Below are 21542 nucleotides of genomic sequence, written 5' to 3' on the forward strand. Positions count from 1 at the left end.
TAATAATCCAATTTCTCTCTTTTTTTTGTCCTTACATATAATTTTCATAGAAGGCATCTAATTACTATAATACAAAATAAAGAGAAAAAGCATCAACACATGAGGCTCATGTAACCTCAAAAAAGCAGTGTTCACCACTCTGAGTTATTGCAAATCTTTTCAAATTAGATTCCTATTTTTTTTTTTTTTTCTGAGATTAATGAAACTTGAAAGAGACAAGTATAGTATTTGCAAGGTGCCAGGTTGGTGCCAGCTCAAGGAACTGAAGTCCTTGGCTTTCAATGAAACCTGAATATATCATGAATAACTCCTTCCCCATCGCTGTCTCAGTGATGGTCCACTGTCTTCCCAGTCGAAAGATAGGAAGTCAATTAGCGTCACTTATGATGTGAACACCTATCGACTAAGACCTGGACTGAGACCAATTCCATTACCACAGCCACTCAATGGCTGCCAGATGATCAGGCCTTGGACCACTTATGATACAGTCCAGATAGAGGAAGGTGACCTAAAGACAGAAAGGCCCAGGGTCCCATTAGTCATCTGAGCCATCACCCAATTCCCCATCACATATACAGTTGGAACAAGATACCGGTTTTTCCTAATAGTTACTTTAAAAGACCACATGAGCTGTTCAAAAAAGAAAAAGTCATGGTGGCCCTAAATTGATGATATAAACTCCATAAATGGTAAGCATTTCCAGCAGTCATTGTTATTTTTATCTTTGAAACTACGTTTTAATAACTCATCTTTCTTTCTGTTATTGCATTTTGAAACACATAGGCAGAAAAGAGAAAGAAATAGAAATGAAAAATATCTGACAAAGAATAAAGTGGAACATGAAATTACAGGCTATAGATGATCAGTGACAGGCTGAGACAGGCAGAGGAAACATTCCAATATGATTCTGGTTGCAAATCTAGCTCCAAATGTTGCCTGGTTAAAAGAACAACTAAATACTGAGAAGTGATGGCCATGGACCATTCTACTTGTAGAGTAGACTGCAGTTACAAGTGGGAAGAGAGAGAGACAGAGAAAACCAGAAGGAAGACCAATCAGGTGAAGACCTGAGCCTCTCCATCTTATTTTCAGTCTGGTTTCATTATATGGATCGTGGTATGGAAGTCTGGGAAGGTTCTGAACACAGAGAATCAAAACTCAGGGAACAAGATCCACGAACCACAGCATGCTGAGGAATTGGGGTTTAGTACTACCTAAGGCGAGTGGCCGAGAGGAGATACCCCATGTCCAAGGTCAGGAGAGGTGGCTGTGAGGAGATATCCCACATCCAAGGTCACAGAAAACCCAGTTAGATGGTAGGCACTGAGAGAGGGCATCAGAGACAGACAGACTGAAACCACAATCACAGAAAACTAACCCTAATCACATGGACCACAGCCTTGTCTAACTCAATGAAACTATGAGCCATGCTGTGTAGGGCCAACCGAGACAGACGGGTCATGGTGGAGAGTTCTGACAAACTGTGGTCCACTGGAGAAGGGAAAGGCAAACCATTCCAGTATCCTTGCCTTGAGAACCCAATGAACAGTCTGCTGCTGCTGCTGCTAAGTTGCTTCAGTCGTGTCTGACTCTGTGCGACCCCAGAGGTGGCAGCCCACCAGGCTCCACCGTCCCTGGGATTCTCTAGGCAAGAACACTGGAGTGAGTTGCCATTTCCTTCTCCAATGCATCAAAGTGAAAAGTGAAAGTGAAGTTGCTCAGTCGTGTCCGACTCTTCACGACCCCATGGACTGCAGCCTACCAGGCTCCTCCGTTCATGGGATTTTCCAGGCAAGAGTACTGGAGTGGGTTGCCATTGCCTTCTCTAATGAACAGTATAAAAAGGCAAAAAGATAGGACATTGAATGATGAACTCCCCAGATCAGTAGGTGCCCAATATGCTACTGGAGATCAGTGAAGAAATAACTCCAGAAAGAATGAAGAGACAGGGCCAATGCAAAAACAACACCCAGTTGTGGATATGACTGGTGATAGAAGCAAGGTCTGATGCTGTAAAGAGCAATATGGCATAGGAACCTGGAATGTTATATCCATGAATCAAGGGAAATTGAAAGTCGTCAAACAGGAGATGGCAAGAGTGAACATTTTAAGAATCAGCGAACTAAAACAGATTGGAATGGGTGAATTTAACTCAGATGACCATTATATCTACTACTGTGGGCAAGAATCCCTTAGAAGAAATGGAGTAGCCATCATAGTCAACAAAAGAGTCCAAAATGCAGAACTTGGATGCAATCTCAAAAACGACCAGAATGATCTCTCTTGGTTTCCAAGGCAAACCATTCAATATCACAGTAATCCAAGTCTATGCCCCAACCAGTAAAACTGAAGAAGCTTAAGTTGAAAGGTTCTATGAAGACCTACAAGACCTTCTAGAACTTACACCCCAAAAAAGATGTGCTTTTCATTATAGGGGACGAGAATACAAAAGTAGGAAGTCAAGAAACATCTGGAATAACAGGCAAATTTGGCCTTGGAGTACAGAATGAAGCAGGGCAAAGGCTAATAGAGTTCTGCCAAGAGAACACACTGGTCATAGCAAACACCCTCTTGCAACAACACAAGAGAAGATTCTACACATGGATATCACCAAAATCAGATTTATTATATTCTTTGCAGCCAAAGATGAAGAAGCTCTATACAGTCAGCAAAAACAAGACCAGGAGCTGACTGTAGTTCAGATCATGAACTCCTTATTGCCAAATTCAGACTTAAATTGAAGAAAGTAGGGAAAACCACTAGACCATTCATGTATGACCTAAATCAAACCCTTTAGGATTATACAGTGGAAGTGAGAAATAGATTCCGGGGATTAGATCTGATAGACAGAGTGCCTGAAGAACTGTGGACAGAGGTTTGTGACATTGTACAGGAGAAAGGGTACAAGACCATCCCCAAGAAAAAGAAATGCAAAAAATGAAAACAGCTGTCTGAGGAGGCCTTACAAATAGCTGTGAAAAGAAGAAAAGCAAAAAGCAAAGGAGAAAAGGAAAGATATATTCATTTAAATGCAGAGTTCCAAAGAATAGCAAGGAGAGATAAGAAAGCCTTCCTCAGCGGTCAGTGCAAAGAAATAGAGGAAAACAACAGAATGGGAAAGACTAGAGATCTCTTCAAGAAAATTAAAGATACCAAGGGAACATTTCCTGCTAAGATGGGCTCAATAAAGGACAGAAATGGTATGGGCCTAACAGAAGCAGAAGATATTAAGAAGAGGTGGCAAGAATACACAAAAAATCTATACAAAAAAGATCTTCACAACCCAGATAATCATGACGGTGTGATCACTCATCTACAGCCAGACATCCTGTAATGTGAAGTTAAGTGGGCCTTAGGAAGCATCATTATGAACAAAGCTAGTACAGGTGATGGAATTCCAGTTGAGTTCTTTCAAAGCCTAAAAGATGATGCTGTGCAAGTGCTGCACTCAATATGCCAGCAAATTTGGAAAACTCAGCAGTGGCCACAGGACTGAAAAAGGTCAGTTTTCATTCCAATCCAAAAGAAAGGCAATGCCAAAGAATGCTCAAACTACTGCACAATTGCACTCATCTCACATGCTTGTAAAGTAATGCTCAAAATTCTGCAAGCCAGGCTTCAGCAATACTTGAACCATGAACTTCCAGAAATTCAAGCTGGTTTTAGAAAAGGCAGAGGAACCAGAGATCAAATTGCCAACATCCACTGGATCATCGAAAAAGCAAGAGAGTTCCAGAAAAACACCTATTTCTGCTTTATTGATTATGCCAAAGCTTTTGTGTGGATCACAATAAACTGTGGAAAATTCTGAAAGAGATGGGAATACCAGACCAGCTGACCTGCCTCTTGAGAAACCTGTATGCAGATCAGGAAGCAACAGTTAGAACTGGGCATGGAACAACAGACTGGTTCCAAATAGGAAAAGGAGTACATCAAGGCTGTATATTGTCACCCTGCTTATTTAACTCATATTCAGAGTACATCATGAGAAACGCTGGGCTGGATGAAGCACAAGCTGGAATCAAGATTGCTGGGAGAAATATCAAATACCTCAGATGTGCAGATGACACCACCCTTATGACAGAAAGTGAAGAACTAAAGAGCCTCTTAATGAAAGTGAAAGAGGAGAGTGAACATTCAGAAAACTAAGATCATGGCATCTCGTCCCATCACTTCATGGGAAATAGATGGGGAAACAGTGGCAGACTTTATTTTTGGGGGCTCCAAATTCACTGCATATGGTGACTGCAGCCATGAAATCAAAAGATGCTTACTCCTTGGGAGGAAAGTTATGACCAACCTAGATAGCATATTAAAAAGCAGAGACATTAGTTTGCCAACAAAGATCCATCTAGTCAAGGCTATGGTTTTTTCAGTAGTCATATATGGATGTGAGAGTTGGACTGTGAAGAAAGCTAAGCACTGAAGAATTGATGCTTTAGAACTGTGGTGTTGGAGAAGACTCTTGAAAGTCCCTTGGAATGCAAGGAGATCCAACCAGTCCATCCTAAAGGAGATCAGTCCTTGGTGTTCATCGGAAGGAATGATGCTGAAATTGAAACTCCAATAATTTGGCCACCTGATGCGAAGAACTGACTCATTTAAAAAGATCCTGATGTTGGGAAAGATTGAAGGTAGAAGGAGAAGGAGACAACAGAGGATGAGAGGGTTGAATGGCATCACCGGCTCAATGGACATGAGTTTGAGGAAACTATGGGAATGGTGATGGACAAGGAGGCCTTGCGTGCTGCATTCCATGGAGTCACAAAGAGCTGGACACAACTGAGCAACTGAACTAAACTGAAGGAAGCCTACATTTTATTTATAGTGAAATCATTCTTATCCAGTTTCTTGATGGCTATGTAGACAAGCACAAAGAAGTGACTGGTAAGGGGAGAGTAGTGATACAGAGACTTTGGGTTAGATTACAGCCAGAACCATGTGAAAATGCTTCATATACAAATGGTCACTACATGCTGTGCTCTCAAAAAATGTAGCCATGACATGATATTCTTGCAGTCCTCATATTGGAAACTCTATCTCTTTTGGCCATTCTTTTCAAAGCTATGATAGAGGTTAAGAAAAGGAGCATAATTTATGAATAGGGATTTTAAGCTTGGGAATCAGCAACCATAAAATTATTTTTTTTTAATTTTGGGGTATCAGCCAGAAACCAAACTGCATGTTCCAGAGTTTAAACTCCTATAGGCATTATAAGACTGAGGCTGAGAACTGAGATGTAAGACTTTAAAATGTTATTAAGGCCAATGGACGTCTCCAACTGGATTTGTGCTTGAGAATCCAAGATGACTTTTGTAGTCATAAAGAATAACAAAGAATGTTATTAGGAAAGTTATAACTGTTTTAGGACCTGATTTTTTTTTTTTTTTTTTTTAGCTAGAAGGTTCACAGCATCTCATTGGGGCCTTTCTAACACAACTTGCTAAAGTGTAAATTTCAATATTACTAGCTCCACCCCGGAGTCAATCTATAAATACTGAAAAGGCCTCATTAGAACATCTCACCCAGAAATAGTCCCATGGTAGGGTCTCTAAGAAAGATATTGGAACAGGGTTCCAGTACACTAGGGGCTGTTTTATGGATTTTATTTTATGTGTGTTCTAAAATCAGAAGGGAGAAAGAAAAGAGAAAGAGAGAGACAAGAAAGAGTGAAGGCCATCATTCAAAGAACCCACACAGTTAAGGTTATACCCTTGAAAAGTTAACAGTGAGATGCTTCCCATTTATCAAGCTCCCCAAACAATACATTTTTACATTATATCAAGATGCCTTAAATATATTACCAGTCTCTTAGAGTCACACCTTAATGGGTCGACTAACCAGCAATGATATATACAAGGAGCGCTGTGAGCACAGCTAACGTGTTTTAAAACCTATGACCGCTGTTCTGGTTACAAAACAACACTCAGTGTTCACAGGGCAAGATTCTGCTAGACTTGTACTTTTTGCTTTCAGTGAAAAACAAAACAATAAAAATCCTGATTACATACTGTAACGGCAATCCTATTCCTATTTTAAATGGGAAGAGATGTGATACCATTAGCAATAAGAACTCCCAAGTCTCCAAAAGCACCTTCCTAGAAAGTTTCCTAAAATCTTGCGCTCTAGAATCAGGATCAGTTTCATCAGGTTTCAGTTCAGACAAGGGCTCCACCAGCAACCCTTAGGATCACCTGCAACCTTCATATAAAAAAAAAAATAAAGTCTTTGATTATCTTAATGGAAGGAACATTCGATTAAGCTTTCAGCTCGTTGCATATTCAAAATCACAGGCCTGTTTATGTTTGCCCTGGCTTTGATAAAAGGACATGGAGGAAGCTGTGCTCTCATCCACCTTCACACTATTATGCTCAAAATACACACTTACTATGCTAAAAAAAAGGGGGAGGGTGGTTCAGGAGGCAGATTTATGGCTTGCAGTACGTTATCTAGACAACAGCAACTCTCCAGGGAGCCATTGTGAGCTTGCCCCTTTCAGTGTTTGCTCTAATGGATGGATGTTATCCAACCCTGTTACATACAGCGAACCTGTTGGAGACAGGTCCCAATTTAGCACCCACTGTAAAGTGGAAGCTACACATTTAAGTCTTGTCTGCACAAAAGTGGAAGCAGTGACAGATTTTATTTTCTTGGGCTCCAAAAATCAATGTGGACAGTGACCACAGCCATGAAATTAAAAGAAGTTTGTTCCTTGGAAGAAAAGCTATGACAAACTAGACAATGTATTAAGAAGCACAGACATCACTTTGCCAACAAAGGTCCATGTAGTCAAAACCATGGTTTTTTCGGTAGTCATGTACGGATTTGAGAGTTGGACTGTAAAGAAGAATTGATGCTTTTGAATTATGGTGCTGGAGGAGACTCTTGGGAGTCCCTTGGACCAAAAGGAGATCAAACCAGTCATTCCTAAAGGAAATCAACCTGAATATCCATGGGAAAGACCAATGCTGAAGTTGAAGCTTCAGTACTTTGGCCACCTGATGTGAAGAGCGGACTCATTGGAAAAGACCCTGATGCTGGGAAAGATTGAGGACAAAAGGACAAGGGGATGGCAGAGGATGAGATGGTTAGACAGCATCACCGACTCAATGCACATGAGTTTGAGCAAACTCCGGAAGATATGGAGGACAGAGGAGCTGCTGTCCATGAGGTGGTAAAGAGTCAGACACAAGTTAGCCACTGAACAACATGTGCACGTGACACGGACAAAAGGTCCCTAGATAAGAAACTTTTAAAAACACCAACTCCACAGCCTTCGTCAAAGAGTCTTTTTGACCAAACTGCCTAAGAAATTCATGTGCATAGATGGTCAGTAGGAAGATGCCAGGCAAAATGGAGTGGCCCACCCTTTCTCGTGTTCCCTCTCTTCCCTTCCCTTCCAAGGTGTGTGAGCTAGTCACTGTCGTGTTCATCTTTTTGTAACTCCATGGACCATAGCCACCAGGCTCTTCTGTCCATGGGAATTTCCCAGACAAGAACACAGGAGTGGGTTGCCATGCCTTCCTCCAGGGGATCTTCGAAACCCAGGGACTGAACCCAGGTCTCCACCTGCATTGCAGGTGGATTCTTTATCAGCTGAGCTACCTGGGAAGCCATTCCAAGAATGATAGTAAATTCCTATCATTTTTCCCTATAAGATATCTTAGATAGATTCTGTTTTAGAAAGTAGTTCCCGCGTTTTGTCATAAAGCACCTAAAGCACAGGAGAGCCACCATAGAGCTCCTCGAGCATAGGCAGACCAATGTATCAGAATAGAGAAAGAAGGAATTTAATGTCAGAGCTGTTTCTTCAGCTATGAATCTGTATTGGCAGCCATTCTGTTGAATGTTCAGAGATTCCAGCACTCTGGGTACTAACCTCCACATGTGGGACCACATCTTTAGTGACATTTCCCAATGAAAGCCATGGCTTCATGAGACAAATGATGTCTGGGATCAACTCTCTTTTCCTGTCACTGCAGTTTTGCAGCAACCTATGGAAATGTTTGGGGCTTCCAAGGTGGCATTAGTAGTAAAGTACCTGCCTGCCAATGTAGAAGATGTAGGAGACGCAAATTTGATCCCTGGGTCGGGAAGATCCCCTAGAGGAGGGCATGCCAACCCACTCCAGTATTCTTGCCTGAAGAATGCCCATGGACAGAGGAACCTGGCGGGCTACAGCTCATAGGTTCACAGAAAGTTGGACACGACGAAATCAACTTAGCATGCATGCACGGAAACATTTTGTTTTTTAGGCTCAAGTTAAGGAGGAAAACAAATGTTTGTTGTGTGTGCACACGTGTGTGTGCACATATGTACCTGTGTATGTGTTGGGGGTGAGAAAAGTAGGCAGTGAGAGAAGATCCATTATAAAGAAGAGAGGGATTTTTAAGACTTATAGAAATAGCTAGGTAAGGCTTGCCTATCTCGACAGATTAAAGTATAAAGAAAAAAACAAAACCCTCATCAATCTAACTGAAGACAACACACAAAATGCCCTCTTACTGTATACCAGCCTGAAAACAGCACAGGGACCCTGAGTTTCAGAGAAGGCTCTGTACAGTGGGGTGACAGAGACAGGTGTTTTAATTAGTCCCTGCAGATTTAAGATGTCTCCATGCAGGATTAGTTCTGCAGCACAGCTCTTGGTTTTCCCGATGTTTAAAGAAAAAAAAAAAAAAACAACTCTTTAAAGACATCAGTATGGGGTTAATGGTAGCCTTGATAAAAGTTTCTCTGGATCTCTTTATAGATGCTTAATTGCAAGCTGGACACTAGAGAGTCTCTTCTGGCTCCTCTGAGGAGACATTCATTCAGCCAGTGGGAGTCGCAACTAGATAATTTAGAAGCCCGTCCAAAACCTTTGCTCGCCCTGTGCTGTGTATGTCTCATCTCAGTAGGGTGCTTATTTCCAAATCTCTTGACGGTTTCTCCATAGGGTGTAAAAGTTGGCAGTACTGTCCGAAGCAACAAGCATACAGCACTGAAGAATGAAAAACCCATCAGCATTAAGACTGTCGAGTGTTTAGTGAATGCTGGGGAAAGGATTTCCGTTCTCACAAATGAACACGTGTGTACGCTTAGGTAGGACAGAAGGAGAAAAAAAAAAATCAGGAAAAATAATGTTCTCGGTTCTGGATGTATAAATAAAACTTTTATTTTCTTAGAGTGAAATATTCATCTCTTTAAAAATACAACCCAATTTTTACTTATATGCAGTAATTACCTCTCAACTCTATAGACATACTGTTTGTGCTGTTCAGTCAACCTTGAAGCTGGATAATTTAGGAGGTTCCTTTGGAAGGCTTCTATTTTTTTCTCCTCACCAGGACTTGTGACTTCCACCTTGAATACAAATTCATGGACTCTCGTGCCACATGCAAGAAGCTGTAACATTGTCTACCCTATTAGTTTATTTTATTCTTCATTATGATCATAATTAGTGAGCTTGCTTGTGGCAACAATATTCCACAGACATGAAATTATTTTATGTGTAAAGTTAGAATCAAGAGATTGTTCCTTTAAAAAAAAAAAAAACTGTATTGCATGTTTTAAATATGTACATTTCCTAGGCATTACGAACTAAACCAGAAGCCCTTGGTTGGATCAGAAATGTTAATGAGAAAACCACAGCCAGGCTTCTCTGAAGGCCATTGTGTGCTTGTTTAGGGCTACAATGACCCTGGTACAGAAAAGACTCCCCAACCAGCTTCCACCTTTAGAGGTCCTATGGATTGCATACCAACCATTGAGGATGTATAGCCAATTTTTCAGCAAAAGTTCTCAATAAAATTGATTTATAATTTGTTTGAAAAATTTTGAAATGTGCCTTTAGGAAGATTTCTGACTTATAGATTTCACTAGTTTCATCAAGTGATTTTTTCCTTTACATTTCTTAGGAGTAAGAAAAAGAAAAAACATCATTGACTTGAGATCAAAGACAAACAAGACATCATCTCAGTGAGGGAGCAACCTTAAAAAGCAGCAAAGAGGATTATTTTTTCAAAATGCTGCCAGCATCTAGGAACCATACCACAGAGCTAAGAGAACCAGAGAACCAGAGAACCAGAGAACCAGAACACTGCCTTCTCAGAATAGTCCACCACGTGCCACGTTCCATATTTAAACCTGAGTGTCAGTGGGGAAAGATTTGTGTCACAAGAAAGCAAAGGCCTGTTTGAAATCCTAATTGTTCTTGTGAAATCTTGTTCATAGAGTCAAAACCTCTAGAAAAGAGGTTGTCCTGTTAAATATCATAGTTGTTCCAAATGTGAGATGAACCTAAATGTTAATCCACCTCATCCTTTGCCAGAATAGTTTCTGACAAATGACCCCAGTATTTCAGTATCTCTCACTGGTCCTTTTCAACTACAGTAGAGGGGTAGCGATTTGAAGTAAAATTTCCAAATAATGATTTTAAACTTCTTTTAAGGCAATATTAATTGGATATCTGCTAGAAGCTGGGCATGTGATTTCACATTTAGTCTTCACCTTAAACGTGAGGATGAAACAAGATGATATGATGTGGATAATGGTTAAGAATGTGGATCCTGGGATTTCCCTGGTGGTCTAGTGGTTAAGAATCTGCCTTTGTTTGGGATGAATATATATATACTGTTATATTTAAAGTGGATAACCAACAAGGTCCTACTGTACAGCACATGGAACTCTGCTCAATGTTATGTGGCAGGCTGGATGGGAGTGGAGTTTGGGGGAGAATGGATACATGTATGGACTTCCCAGGTGAGGCTAGTAGTAAAGAACCTGTATGCCAATGCAGGTTAGAAGAAAGAAATGCAGGAGGGCATGGCAACCCACTCCAGTATTCTTGCCTGGAGAGTCCCATGGACAGAGGAGCCTGGCAGGCTACAGTCCATAGGGTTGCACAGTCAGACATGACGGAAGGGACTTTGCGCCGATGCACATGCAGATACATGTATATGTGTCTGTATGGCTGAACCCCTTTTCTGTTCACCTGAAACTATCACAACATTGTTAATGGGCTATACCCCAATACAAAATAAAAAGTTAAAAAAAAAAAAAAAGAATCTTCCCTCCAGTGCAGAGAACCTAGGTTCAATCCCTGGTGAGGGAATTAAGATCCCACATGCCATGGGGCAAGTAAGTGTGCTCACCACAGCTAGAGAAAGCCCATATGCCACAATGAAAACCCAGCACAGCCAAAAAAAAAAGTAAAAAATAGAATATTTACTCTAAGAGTCAGTTACTTTCCAATGCAAGGATTGGCTCTGGCCAACTGCTTGACATTGTAAAATAAGTCCTTGGGGGGACAGAGCCACACCCATTCATTTACATATCGTTTGTGGCTGCTTTTGCTTTACAATGCAGGGTTGTATACTTGCAATGTCCTATCCTCTCGATTTCGTCCTCCGGAGCAGGGATCAACAGACTTTTTCTGGAAAGATCTAGATGGCAAATATGTCCACAGGCATCTCTGCCAAGGGAACCGCACTCTGTTGTGGTTCTGGAAAAGCAGCCTTAGGCAGCACACACACAAGGGAGTGGACCTTTGTTTCAACAAAATTTCTTTATGGACACTGACATTTGAATGTTACATAGTTTCCAAATTTCATAAAACATTATTAGTAGTATTTATTATTCTCCGCCCTTCAGAAATAAAAGAAAGGAAAAAAAAAGATTCTTAAGGGGTTTCAAAGTGGGGGAATCAAGATTTGGGCTCTGGTTTGCCAAACCCTGCTCTGGAGCACTAACTCCAGGAGATAATGAAGGACAGGGAAGCCTGGTGTGTAGCAGTTCATGCAGTCACAGAGTGGGACATGACTCAGCAACTGAACAACAGCCATTCCCACAATCACCAGGACTGTGTTTTCTGCTTGTTAATTTGATCTTAAACCACATATGAGGCCCACCCAGAACTGTCCCTCACCCCGAACAATAGGCCAGAACCACTCCAGTACGACACACTTCATCACCTTACCTATTAAGCCAAACCGGACTTTCTGAAATCTCTACTTTCTTCCTGTTTGTTTGCATGTCTAGGCATACTTGCACAAGAGCCCCTTTACCAGACAACTGCATGCATCTAAGAGGCAGGATTTTACATGCTGAAATTAAGAAGGCGTGCAAGGGCTCTTTCCAAAGCCCTTCTTCATTTGATATGCATAATTCTGTAGATTCTTCCCCTGAAATCACACCAAAATTGTCTAGGCTTCAGACCCCACAAAACCTGTTCCACTCCACCACGCCTGCAGCACACTGCCTCACACAGTTGCTCTAAGATGCTTCCCTTTCTTCCACCATCTCCTTAAAGCTGTCCTCTCACTATCTGTAAGACAGGTAGCAATTATACCCAGTGGGGATGAGAATTCCCACTGCTCCCCATTATCTCACTCAAATAACATAATATGTCTAATTAAAAGACGGCCAAGAAATAGAATGGGAACAGAGCAGTTGAGTAATAAGAGACAGTATGCCTCTCGTAGCTGGTTATTTTCTTTTCTCTACTCATTATTTTGGTTTTATTAACTTTATCACTACTTGACAAAAGAGGGTTCACTGGTTGTTTTTACTGTAAATAAATGTGTTAATCAACAGATGGGTGCTGAATATCTGTGCTGTGCACTCATATGCGTGCCGTGTACTGGCATTACAATGAGGTTCCTGCCACTTTATCATCGATGTGGTATTTTCTCACAGTTTTCGTAACAGTCCATCCTAGAGAACAAGGCCAGTCTGACAAGCAGCACCAATTCATCTGACGGCGAAGCCCCTAGGATTCTCTACAGGAGGTCCCCGAAGGGCCTTTTATAACGGTCTATCCTCTGACAACAGCGCTGAGAGCCCTGCATTCCCAGCACAGAGTGATGGAACCCAGCAAAGACAGGTCGGCGATGGAATGCTGAAAGGTAGACCTTGCTATGAAGTCATGAAATCTGTTTCTCAAATATACCACTAGACCAGAGTTTCTCAGTCTTGGCACTATGGACTGTTCAGACCAGATAATTCTTTGTTGGGGGGAGGGCGGTATCCTTTGCATTATAGGATGTTTAGTAGCATCCCTGGACTTCATGTGGTAGATGCAATAGCTCTCTCCCTCCTCCTAGCTTTGACAACTGAAAAACGTCTCCTGACATTGCCAAACGTCTGGGGGAGGGACGTGGAACACCGATACCTGCGGCACAGACAGCCTGGAAGGACTGAGGAGAGGCAAGATTGAGATGCATTCTGACAATTCAGCTGAAGCACTTTTGGAATGCTTCCCCTCTCTTGGAATGACCTTAAGAGCCAGTTTCGAAACATTATAGGGAAACTAAACTTTCTTCAAGCCCATTGCTTATGGCTACAATTTTTGGAATCACAGAATTTTAGAATTAGAAAGGATCTTAGAGATTAGCTAGGTTCAAATGATTATGCAATCTACTGAGTATCGGAATTCATCCAAATCCAGTGTTGAGAGATGTTTTGTCACCAGGACAGGACAGTTGCACCTTAGAGAGGTTATCAGATCTATTTCCTTGTAAAGCGTGTCTAGAATAGCAGCATATGCAAAGTACAAGTCAAAAGTACAGGTGTCCTGGATACACTGTGGGGTTAGTAGAGAATATGAGCCACAGAGCTTCACCAGAACTTAAACAAAACAGCCCAGAGCATAGTCCAGCCCCAGAGCTGGGGGACTGGTGGGGGTTTAAGGGATGCAGAGTGGAAACTGGTTTGGTGGTAATATTCAGGTCTACTGCTGGCTGCCATCAAGGAATTTTTAGCAAAAACATCCACATTTTTGTTGCTTGGTCAGGAAAACCTTGTTTCATTTATACAGCATTTCTCTCTCCTAGGGACACATTCTGTATTCATTTCCCTGAGATGGTCCACTTAAGTAAAAGTAAACTGAAGGAAAGTCATCTAGAAAACAAATCACCCGGCAGTCAGCCTATACATTTTTCATAAGCATCAAAACCATCTCTTCCTAAACAAAAGACGGAACAGTTACCAGAGGATGCAAGATGCAGGAAGGAAAACAGGAGTTTTCAAGGGAAATCTCATTTTGTTCCTTTTGGACTGCAATGGAGTGTAGGGAGAATGTCCATTTTCCTTGTGTGATCTTTACCTACAGGACCACTTCAGCGGCAGCCACATTCCCGCTCCTCTTCCCAACCTTCCTTTATCTTCTTGGCATGAGGCAGGGGGTGGGGTAACGGAGGAAGAGAATTTGGGAGCAGTCTTATGTCCTCAGGTCAACCCTTGCTGCTGTCTGATCTGCCTCCTGGGAGAGCATCCATTTGGGTGACCTGAGCAGAGCAGGCTTTGTCCTGGCAGGGAGCCGGCAGTCAGCCAGCTGGGCTACCCTGTCCCTGGGTGACACAGGGTAAGTGTCACCAGAGTCAGTCCTTTTGGCCACAGATACAAAGCTCACATCCTTTCATCAGCTCATCAGCAATAAAGCTGGCACTTTTGAGTTCCCTTTGCCTTGTCCTGCCTTTTATTTCAATTGGGTTTGAACTCAGGAGCGGAGGAAAAGGGTGCTATTAGCCCCTTAAGACACCAACTGTAAGACTTGGGGTTAGGATGCCTTAAAATAACCACATGAGAACACCGATCCATTCACACTCTATATCCCAGCTACTTTCACAACTACACCACATTCTCAACTACAAGATCAAAGCCCAATTAGACTGCCATCTCTATGCTCAGATACTCAGAATCTGGTCTCACAAAAGGCACTAGTTATCTATTAATTTTAAAGAAAGCAACTTCTTCCTTTTGGGAGCACGATTCTCCCTGGGTTCAAGCACTGACTCTGCCACGACCTTAGGTGAATCTCACCTTCACAGTGCTGTTCAACTGAGACGGTCTCAGTGATGGTGATGATAAAACCAGGAATTCTAGGTTTTATGTTTGTTTCTAAATATGTTACCAGTGAGAGAAAGAACCCTGTGAAAACAGGACAAAAATTGCAGAATCCATGAAACTAGGTGGACTCTAGGTGGTTAAAGCTAACATGCATTTATTCTATGTATTCCTTATAGAGTGAGACATCACTGCCTATAGAGGTCCCTAAGGAATTTAATTTAATGAAATGATCAGAATGACAGCAATTAGAATATAATTGTGAGTAAGTAAATATGCATAGGGGAACTTTGATAGAGTTTATGGCTGCTACATTCACCCGGAATTTTTAACCTACATTATTAATTTGCACTACTATGAAGAAAGGGTTTGTTAATCAAAAATAAACCATCCCCATGATTCTGAATTAGTAAACGCCAGATTGCAGCAGCGTAATGAGGCAATGCTGTGCACACAGACAACTCTCTGCTAAGTGGAAGCTCTCTGGCCGGCCACATAGGAGGTCTCCTTAATGAAAAATTTCTTTTTAATTTTGAACCTCTTCCCACCATTACCCTTCAAGAAAATTAAAATAAGGAGCTAGAATTTTGTCTTATTCAGCAAACCTTCTGGCAGGACGGCTTGCCGTGGCAGAGAAAATCTCTTTGTGTCAGAGGAATTCCCTGTTCACCTCTTTCTGAGATCTACATTTTTAATAAAACTTTGACTTTGTTTCCTTCCCTCGCATAACATTTCTGCACATTTTCTTCTTTTGGAGGATTTTTGGCTGGTTTTCCTTCTGTGCTCTGTGCCTCCTGGCTTGGTAGGGGTTGACATAATCCCTTGGCTTGAATCCTTAGGTACACAGACAGAGAAGTCTCCCCACAAAATCTATGGGAGCCAAGCCTGTCCTCAGCACATCTCCCAAAGGCTACCCTCCACCAAACAGAATGATTTCACCTTGTACAGCTGAGGCTTCAAAAGGTTCCTTCCTAGTATTAATCCCGTTAAGAACACAGAGTCGAGATGTACTGGTGGGAAGCCGGAAAGGTATGAGGGGGGCAGAACATACTGACTGAATCATAAACCAGATTCTCCAGGGGTTCGCAGACCACCTTCCAGGCTCCCTGGAACACAGACTTTAGACATCCTAGGTTTCTGAGGGTCTATGGGCAATGTTTCCATTGCCTTCTTCCAAAAGACAACTAACAAAAGGCTGCCATTCGGAGTCCTTATGACGCTATCAAAACCTCCTAAATCATACTACCCATTGTAAAGAAATAAAACTGGTGACTATACAGTGTTCACATCCTGAAAGTGCAGAAATAAAAGGCAAACACATAACCAGAGGACCTGTTCACACCACATATATTAAAAGACTGGTCACATCTGTGTAACCGAAACTGCCTTCCGGGAAGGTCTGCCATTTCAGAGCCAGTTCAAAATCCCGCTCCCCACTTCCCGCCCCATTCTTAACTTTTTATTTATTCTAGAGAGTTCAGGGGAAAGTGAGAAAACAATGGCTTGATATTGGAATACTGGAATAGTTCTCACTATAGAATCAATTAGTACAGATATATTTTACTTAACTATTGAGTGCACTTATTGAAACATTCATTTTAGAGAGAAGTAGAGCAAGAGGCAACAGGGTTCTTAGCAATTTATAATCCTTTCCCAGTGAAGTGTGTTGTTCTTAATAGCTTCATAAAAGGATAAACCATTGTCCTCTCTTCCTCCACCCCTTTAAATCCCCAAAAACAAATAACAGGGAGCCGGCAATGTGAAACATGTGGTAGAAATCCAGAATGGAAAATTAGTATGAGAACGTATGGAGACTGCTTTGGGGGAAGAATGGGAGTAAGTGGGTCAGGGGCAGAGCCTAGAAATCTAGATTCTCATTCACACTTCGGAAAATCTGATATTCAAGACTGGATAACAGTTCTGAAATGAACTCAGCAGAAACACTCCAGGAACAGAATCTATTTTCTAGTCATCTGCATTAGAAGAGAAAGTGTGCAGGAAATGAGGCAAATTAACTCTCCTCTCCCACCTGTCCAGTGTGAATGTAACTATGAAAGCGGCTCCAAAAGTAGGATGCGTTTGAAGGAAAATTTTGTCAACCACACAGATCAAGCTCCCCATTAAACCATTCATTGTTCACAGGCTTATAGGGTAATTCTAACAAAGACCTATGTCAATATTTAAAAAAAAAAAATCAAAACTACAGCTGCTAATGTTTTTGTTGGAAAATACAAGTGTAGCGCTCTGAGTTGCTAAAAATCAATTTTGTATTCCTAAATAATCTGTAAATGCACTAATATCCAACCATGACCTTGTGATTAAAAAGGCCCAAGACACATCCCTTACATGAGAAGTCCAGCATAGAGTGACCCAATTCACCGTCTTGACCCAATTCATCTGTTTTCAACCAGTGTCCTAGACTTCATGTAATCTCCACCACCTAGTACAATGCATGCTATACAGTTGGTACCCAAAAAAATATCTGCTGAATGAATAAACATCCTTCTAAGTATTGTTTGTATTATAACACAACTCACACATTTACGATTAGATCCCTGTAGTTCTTCTTCAAGGGCAGAACTTAAGCAACAAGCACAGATATCAACATAAGCTCTTTCTCTGTACACATTTAGATCCTACAATAAAGTGGATGTGATTCCTACCTGCTTGGTTGGTGGTCACAGTGACGGACACGGATTGGTCTGGGCTAGGGTTATACTTGGACACACCATTCACTGCCCAGATTTCAAACGTGTAGTTGGTATGAGCCAGGAGGTCAGTGATGGAGACCTTGGTGGTCTTCAGGCCGTTCTGCTGTGGGGTGTAGTGGACCCCACTTCCACATGGTCGGCACTTGCTGGAGTCACCTGCTCCACACTTCTTGCACACGACATTGTAGGAAATGTCCTGGCGGCCACCCGTGTTCTGAGGACTGCTCCATTCCAGGTTCACAGAAGTCTCATTGACATTTGAAATCAAGTTGAGAGGAGCAGATGGTGGGCCTGGAGGAAAAAAAAAAAAAAACCAAAACATACTATCAAACCAAGAACTAAAATGAGCCTTTTGGAATCTCTCAGAACTTATATTCTTTTCTGCAGCTATAAGAAATAAGATGGGCCCATTTAGCAAAGAAAGCCAAAAGCAAATTAAGCCAGCAAAAATCATTTAAAAGAGCAATATGACAGAAGGCTGTCTACGTGAGTGTCATTCTCTTTTCTGTACAAACAAACGCAGCACTGACCAGAGATGTGAAGTAACTCTATATCAAATAGGCTCCAAACGGCTTTCTCTATGAAGTGACCTGGCTATTTTTCTCATAACTTGTCTAGCCTTCCTTACTCTTATCATTTGAAAGATGTGTATACAACTGTGTTTCTAGTTCCCAGGGCTGTTGTAGGACTCTGGTAAACTACTAGTTATATACCATTTTTGAAGATAAATGATGATTCCTAAGTACAGTGTGTTATCAACATGGAATAAAATTAACTAAATGGCATAGATATCCCTCTTCCGTCCTACACGGCAGTTGAGAGTTAAGCTATTTGTGGGTAATTAGTAGGAACTGGTTTAGCCTGGCTGCAGAGAAGTCAAAGGTACAGTTGCTGAGAAATTGCAACTCCATGGCAGGATTGTGCAAAGGTGCCCAAATCTCCACGGCCTGATCTTCAGCTGACCAGGGCTACACCAGGCCCTTCTCATTTCTACTGACATCAAAGGTTTCCAAAATATATCTGGTGGTCATGATTCTTTTGAAACAGAACTGATTGCAAACAACATAGTACTTAGTTTAAAAATAGTAACAATAAATAAGAGCACAGAACCCTCTCGATTCTTCCTGTAGATTAGTCTCTAGGCCATTGTTATGAAACAAGCTGCCTTCAGGGAGAAGAATCAGGATGGGAGAGAAAAGAGGGGATTTTCCTGATCTGACCTGATTCTAAAGGTCTAAAAGATGCCTGCCACACTCTAATGAAAAATATTGATTCACTGCAACAACTGGGAAGTTCTCTTTTTGCTTCCCTCTTTCCCATTTTGGTCTTCAAAGAGCTGAAGTAAGTATCAATGAAAAATTGAGACTTCTTGCTTATTGTTTCTATTCTACTGCTAATTTACTTGTAATCATTGCTTTCAGGGAAATCTGTCCTTGTTACTCAGAAAAAGAAAGTTAAAAGGAAGTAACTGGCAGGCTTCCTTATCTAGTCAATCATAATGGAATATACTGTCCCAGACTAGCCATTGCCAGAGAATTGGAAGAGGTAACTTTATGAAGGAGGAGTCATACCCAGTATTACTCAGTTCACAGTCACAAATGGCTAAAGGATTTTGGTAGTAATATTAAACAAAGGTAATTCATCTCCTTTTCTTCTCATACAACTTAATTGAAGACTGTAACAGGGTAGGCAGGACCTCCCAGTTTCCCTTGGAGACTAATTACTGACAACCTCTCTCTCTTAGTGTTAAGACTTGATTCCCATCCTAAGAACCTTAAAGGAAAAACAGTGCTGTAAAATTCGTTAAAGGACAAGACTGCCCCCACAAAAGTCCTCAGAAAAAAATGCACAGATTTCTTTCTCATTTAGATTTTAAATTTATCCCTTTGGTCCTTAGTAGAGTGAGTATTAATGTTTTGTTTTATTTTTTAATAACATGATTAGAGCTATTTGAAATAAAAGACACTTAGGGCCAGATAAGATGTTAAAGATCATTTGGCTAAATAGTTTCATTTTATAGATGAGGAAATTGAGAGCCAGAAAGTGGAGCTGATAATACTGAAAGTTCGTGCAATCTAATTAGTAACAGAGTTGGACTAAAATCCCAAAGTACTAACTCCCACACAGTGGGGTTATTTCCACATTAAGGATAAAATAACAAAATCAGGAGCTTCCACCAAAGTTTGAAAGGCAAAGACAGGAAAAAGGACCAAGTATCTTCAATTTTGTTCAAATTATGAGATGTTTCTTGCCATCTGCTAGTCTGCTGCTCAAGTTGACCACAGCTTGGTTCATAAAATGGGTCAAGCCACTGGTTCTTATTTTGCTGTGACTTTCAGGGTTAAACAAGAGTGACTCTTAAATCCATTAACCTCCTTGACAAGGTTCCTAGTCCACTTTCACATGGGAAAATGTGACACAATGAATCAAGCACTGCAGAAGCAAAAAGTCAGTAATTAGTATGTAGGACGGGACATGGCAGTGTCTAAACAGAGAAGAAATGGAGCAGAAAACTAAATGGTCACAGGACTCAGAGATATAACACTGCCACGTGAAAGAAAAAAAACAAAGATGCTGCAGGGTTTCAACATGGAGGGCTGGCATGAAAGCAAGACACAGTCCAGAACAGCCTTCTTCCTTTGGGCAGTGATTCTTAAAGAATCTACCCTGGAGCAGGTGCTCAAAGGAAGACAGAGAACTAGTAAGCAAGCTCAGAAGTTCAACGCTGCCTCCATGAATGGTTTGGTAAATTTGTACTGCATTTATTTCATGTTTTGTTGACACAAGGAGTGGTGGCACCATGGTGGCATAGTAGCAGTTTGAAAATTGGACTGTAACTGGAGATTTAAGGTGGGGGGAATGAAATAAAAGAAATGTGCACCCAATATGATTGTTGGCCTACATAAGCTTGGGAAAAGACACCTGGAAAAGGATTTTATAAATTAAAAAAATTATGGTATTGTATTGTATCTGTGTTTTCACTTTTTTTGAAAATTCTTGCCAACTAAAAGATGGGAAATACATCATGTGTGTTTTCATATATAAGGAAAGATCATCTCTTCCTCAGAAAGGAAGGCACGTTATTCTCAAGAAAATGAGAAAAAAGCATGGACTTTAATACAGCCAAAAGTCAATCTGGATCAAACAGTCATCCTTAGCAGCATCTTAAAATAATTATCTATAGAGATGACTAAAGAGTAAAAAATAGGCATCCTTAGCAACATGAAGAGTTCTTTCAATAAACACAAGGCATCCAGAAGGGAAAACACTTACATTTTTACATAGTTAAAGTTTACATTATTTTGTCTTTTTTTTTCTATAAGTACTAAAACCGAGCAGGAACTATGGACTGATCCCTGTGGCCCCTGCATGCAGTTTATAGGAAAGTTTTAGCCAGCCTCCTGGGCCTTCCTCAAGTTCCAAAGAGCAAATCTAATCAGAGAAGAGAGAACGCACAGAAACAATGGAAAACAGTCAAGCAAGAGAAAATAGTAATCATTTGGCCATAAAAAAAAGTCAAGGACATTTAGTTCCTCCTCAGTTCAGTTTAGTCACTCAGTCGTGTCCGAGTCTTTGCGACCCCATGGACTGCATCACACCAGGCCTCCCTGTTCATCACCAACTTCCAGAATTTACTCAAACTCATGTCCACTGAGCCAGTGATGCCATTCAACCATCTCATCTTCTGTCATCCCCTTTTCCTCCCACCTTCAATCTTTCCCTGTATCATCATCTTTTCAAATGAGTCAGTTCTTCGCATCAGAGGGCCAAAGTATTGGAGTTTCAGCTTCAGCATCAGTCCTTCCAATGAATATTCAGGGATGATTTCCTTTAGGATGGACTGGTTTGATCTCCTTGCAGTCCAAGGGACTCTCAAGAGTCTTCTCCAACACCACAGTTCAAAAGCATCAATTCTTTGGCACTCAGCTTTCTTTATGGTATGACTCTCACATGTCACATGATGTGATGGCTCATGAAAAAAGCCATAATGGAAAAGCCATAGCT

At 41.2% G+C, this 21542-nt stretch overlaps 1 protein-coding gene across 4 annotated transcripts in view; it reads right to left on the reverse strand.

The window, feature by feature from the left end:
• Positions 1–21542, reverse strand: part of EPHA4 (EPH receptor A4) — a 159898-nt gene that overhangs the window by 53006 nt on the left and 85350 nt on the right. For 3 of the 4 annotated variants that reach the window (XM_055573573.1, XM_055573575.1, XM_055573574.1), the window contains one exon: positions 17490–17828. In XM_055573573.1, the coding sequence (XP_055429548.1) occupies positions 17490–17828 (339 nt within the window). Of the gene's footprint in view, positions 1–5177; positions 6202–17489; positions 17829–21542 lie in introns of those variants that run through there. The other variant, XM_055573576.1, reaches the window with a different exon arrangement.

Source organism: Bubalus kerabau, chromosome 3 (assembly GCF_029407905.1).
Source record: "Bubalus kerabau isolate K-KA32 ecotype Philippines breed swamp buffalo chromosome 3, PCC_UOA_SB_1v2, whole genome shotgun sequence".
Taxonomy (NCBI): Eukaryota; Metazoa; Chordata; class Mammalia; order Artiodactyla; family Bovidae; genus Bubalus; species Bubalus kerabau.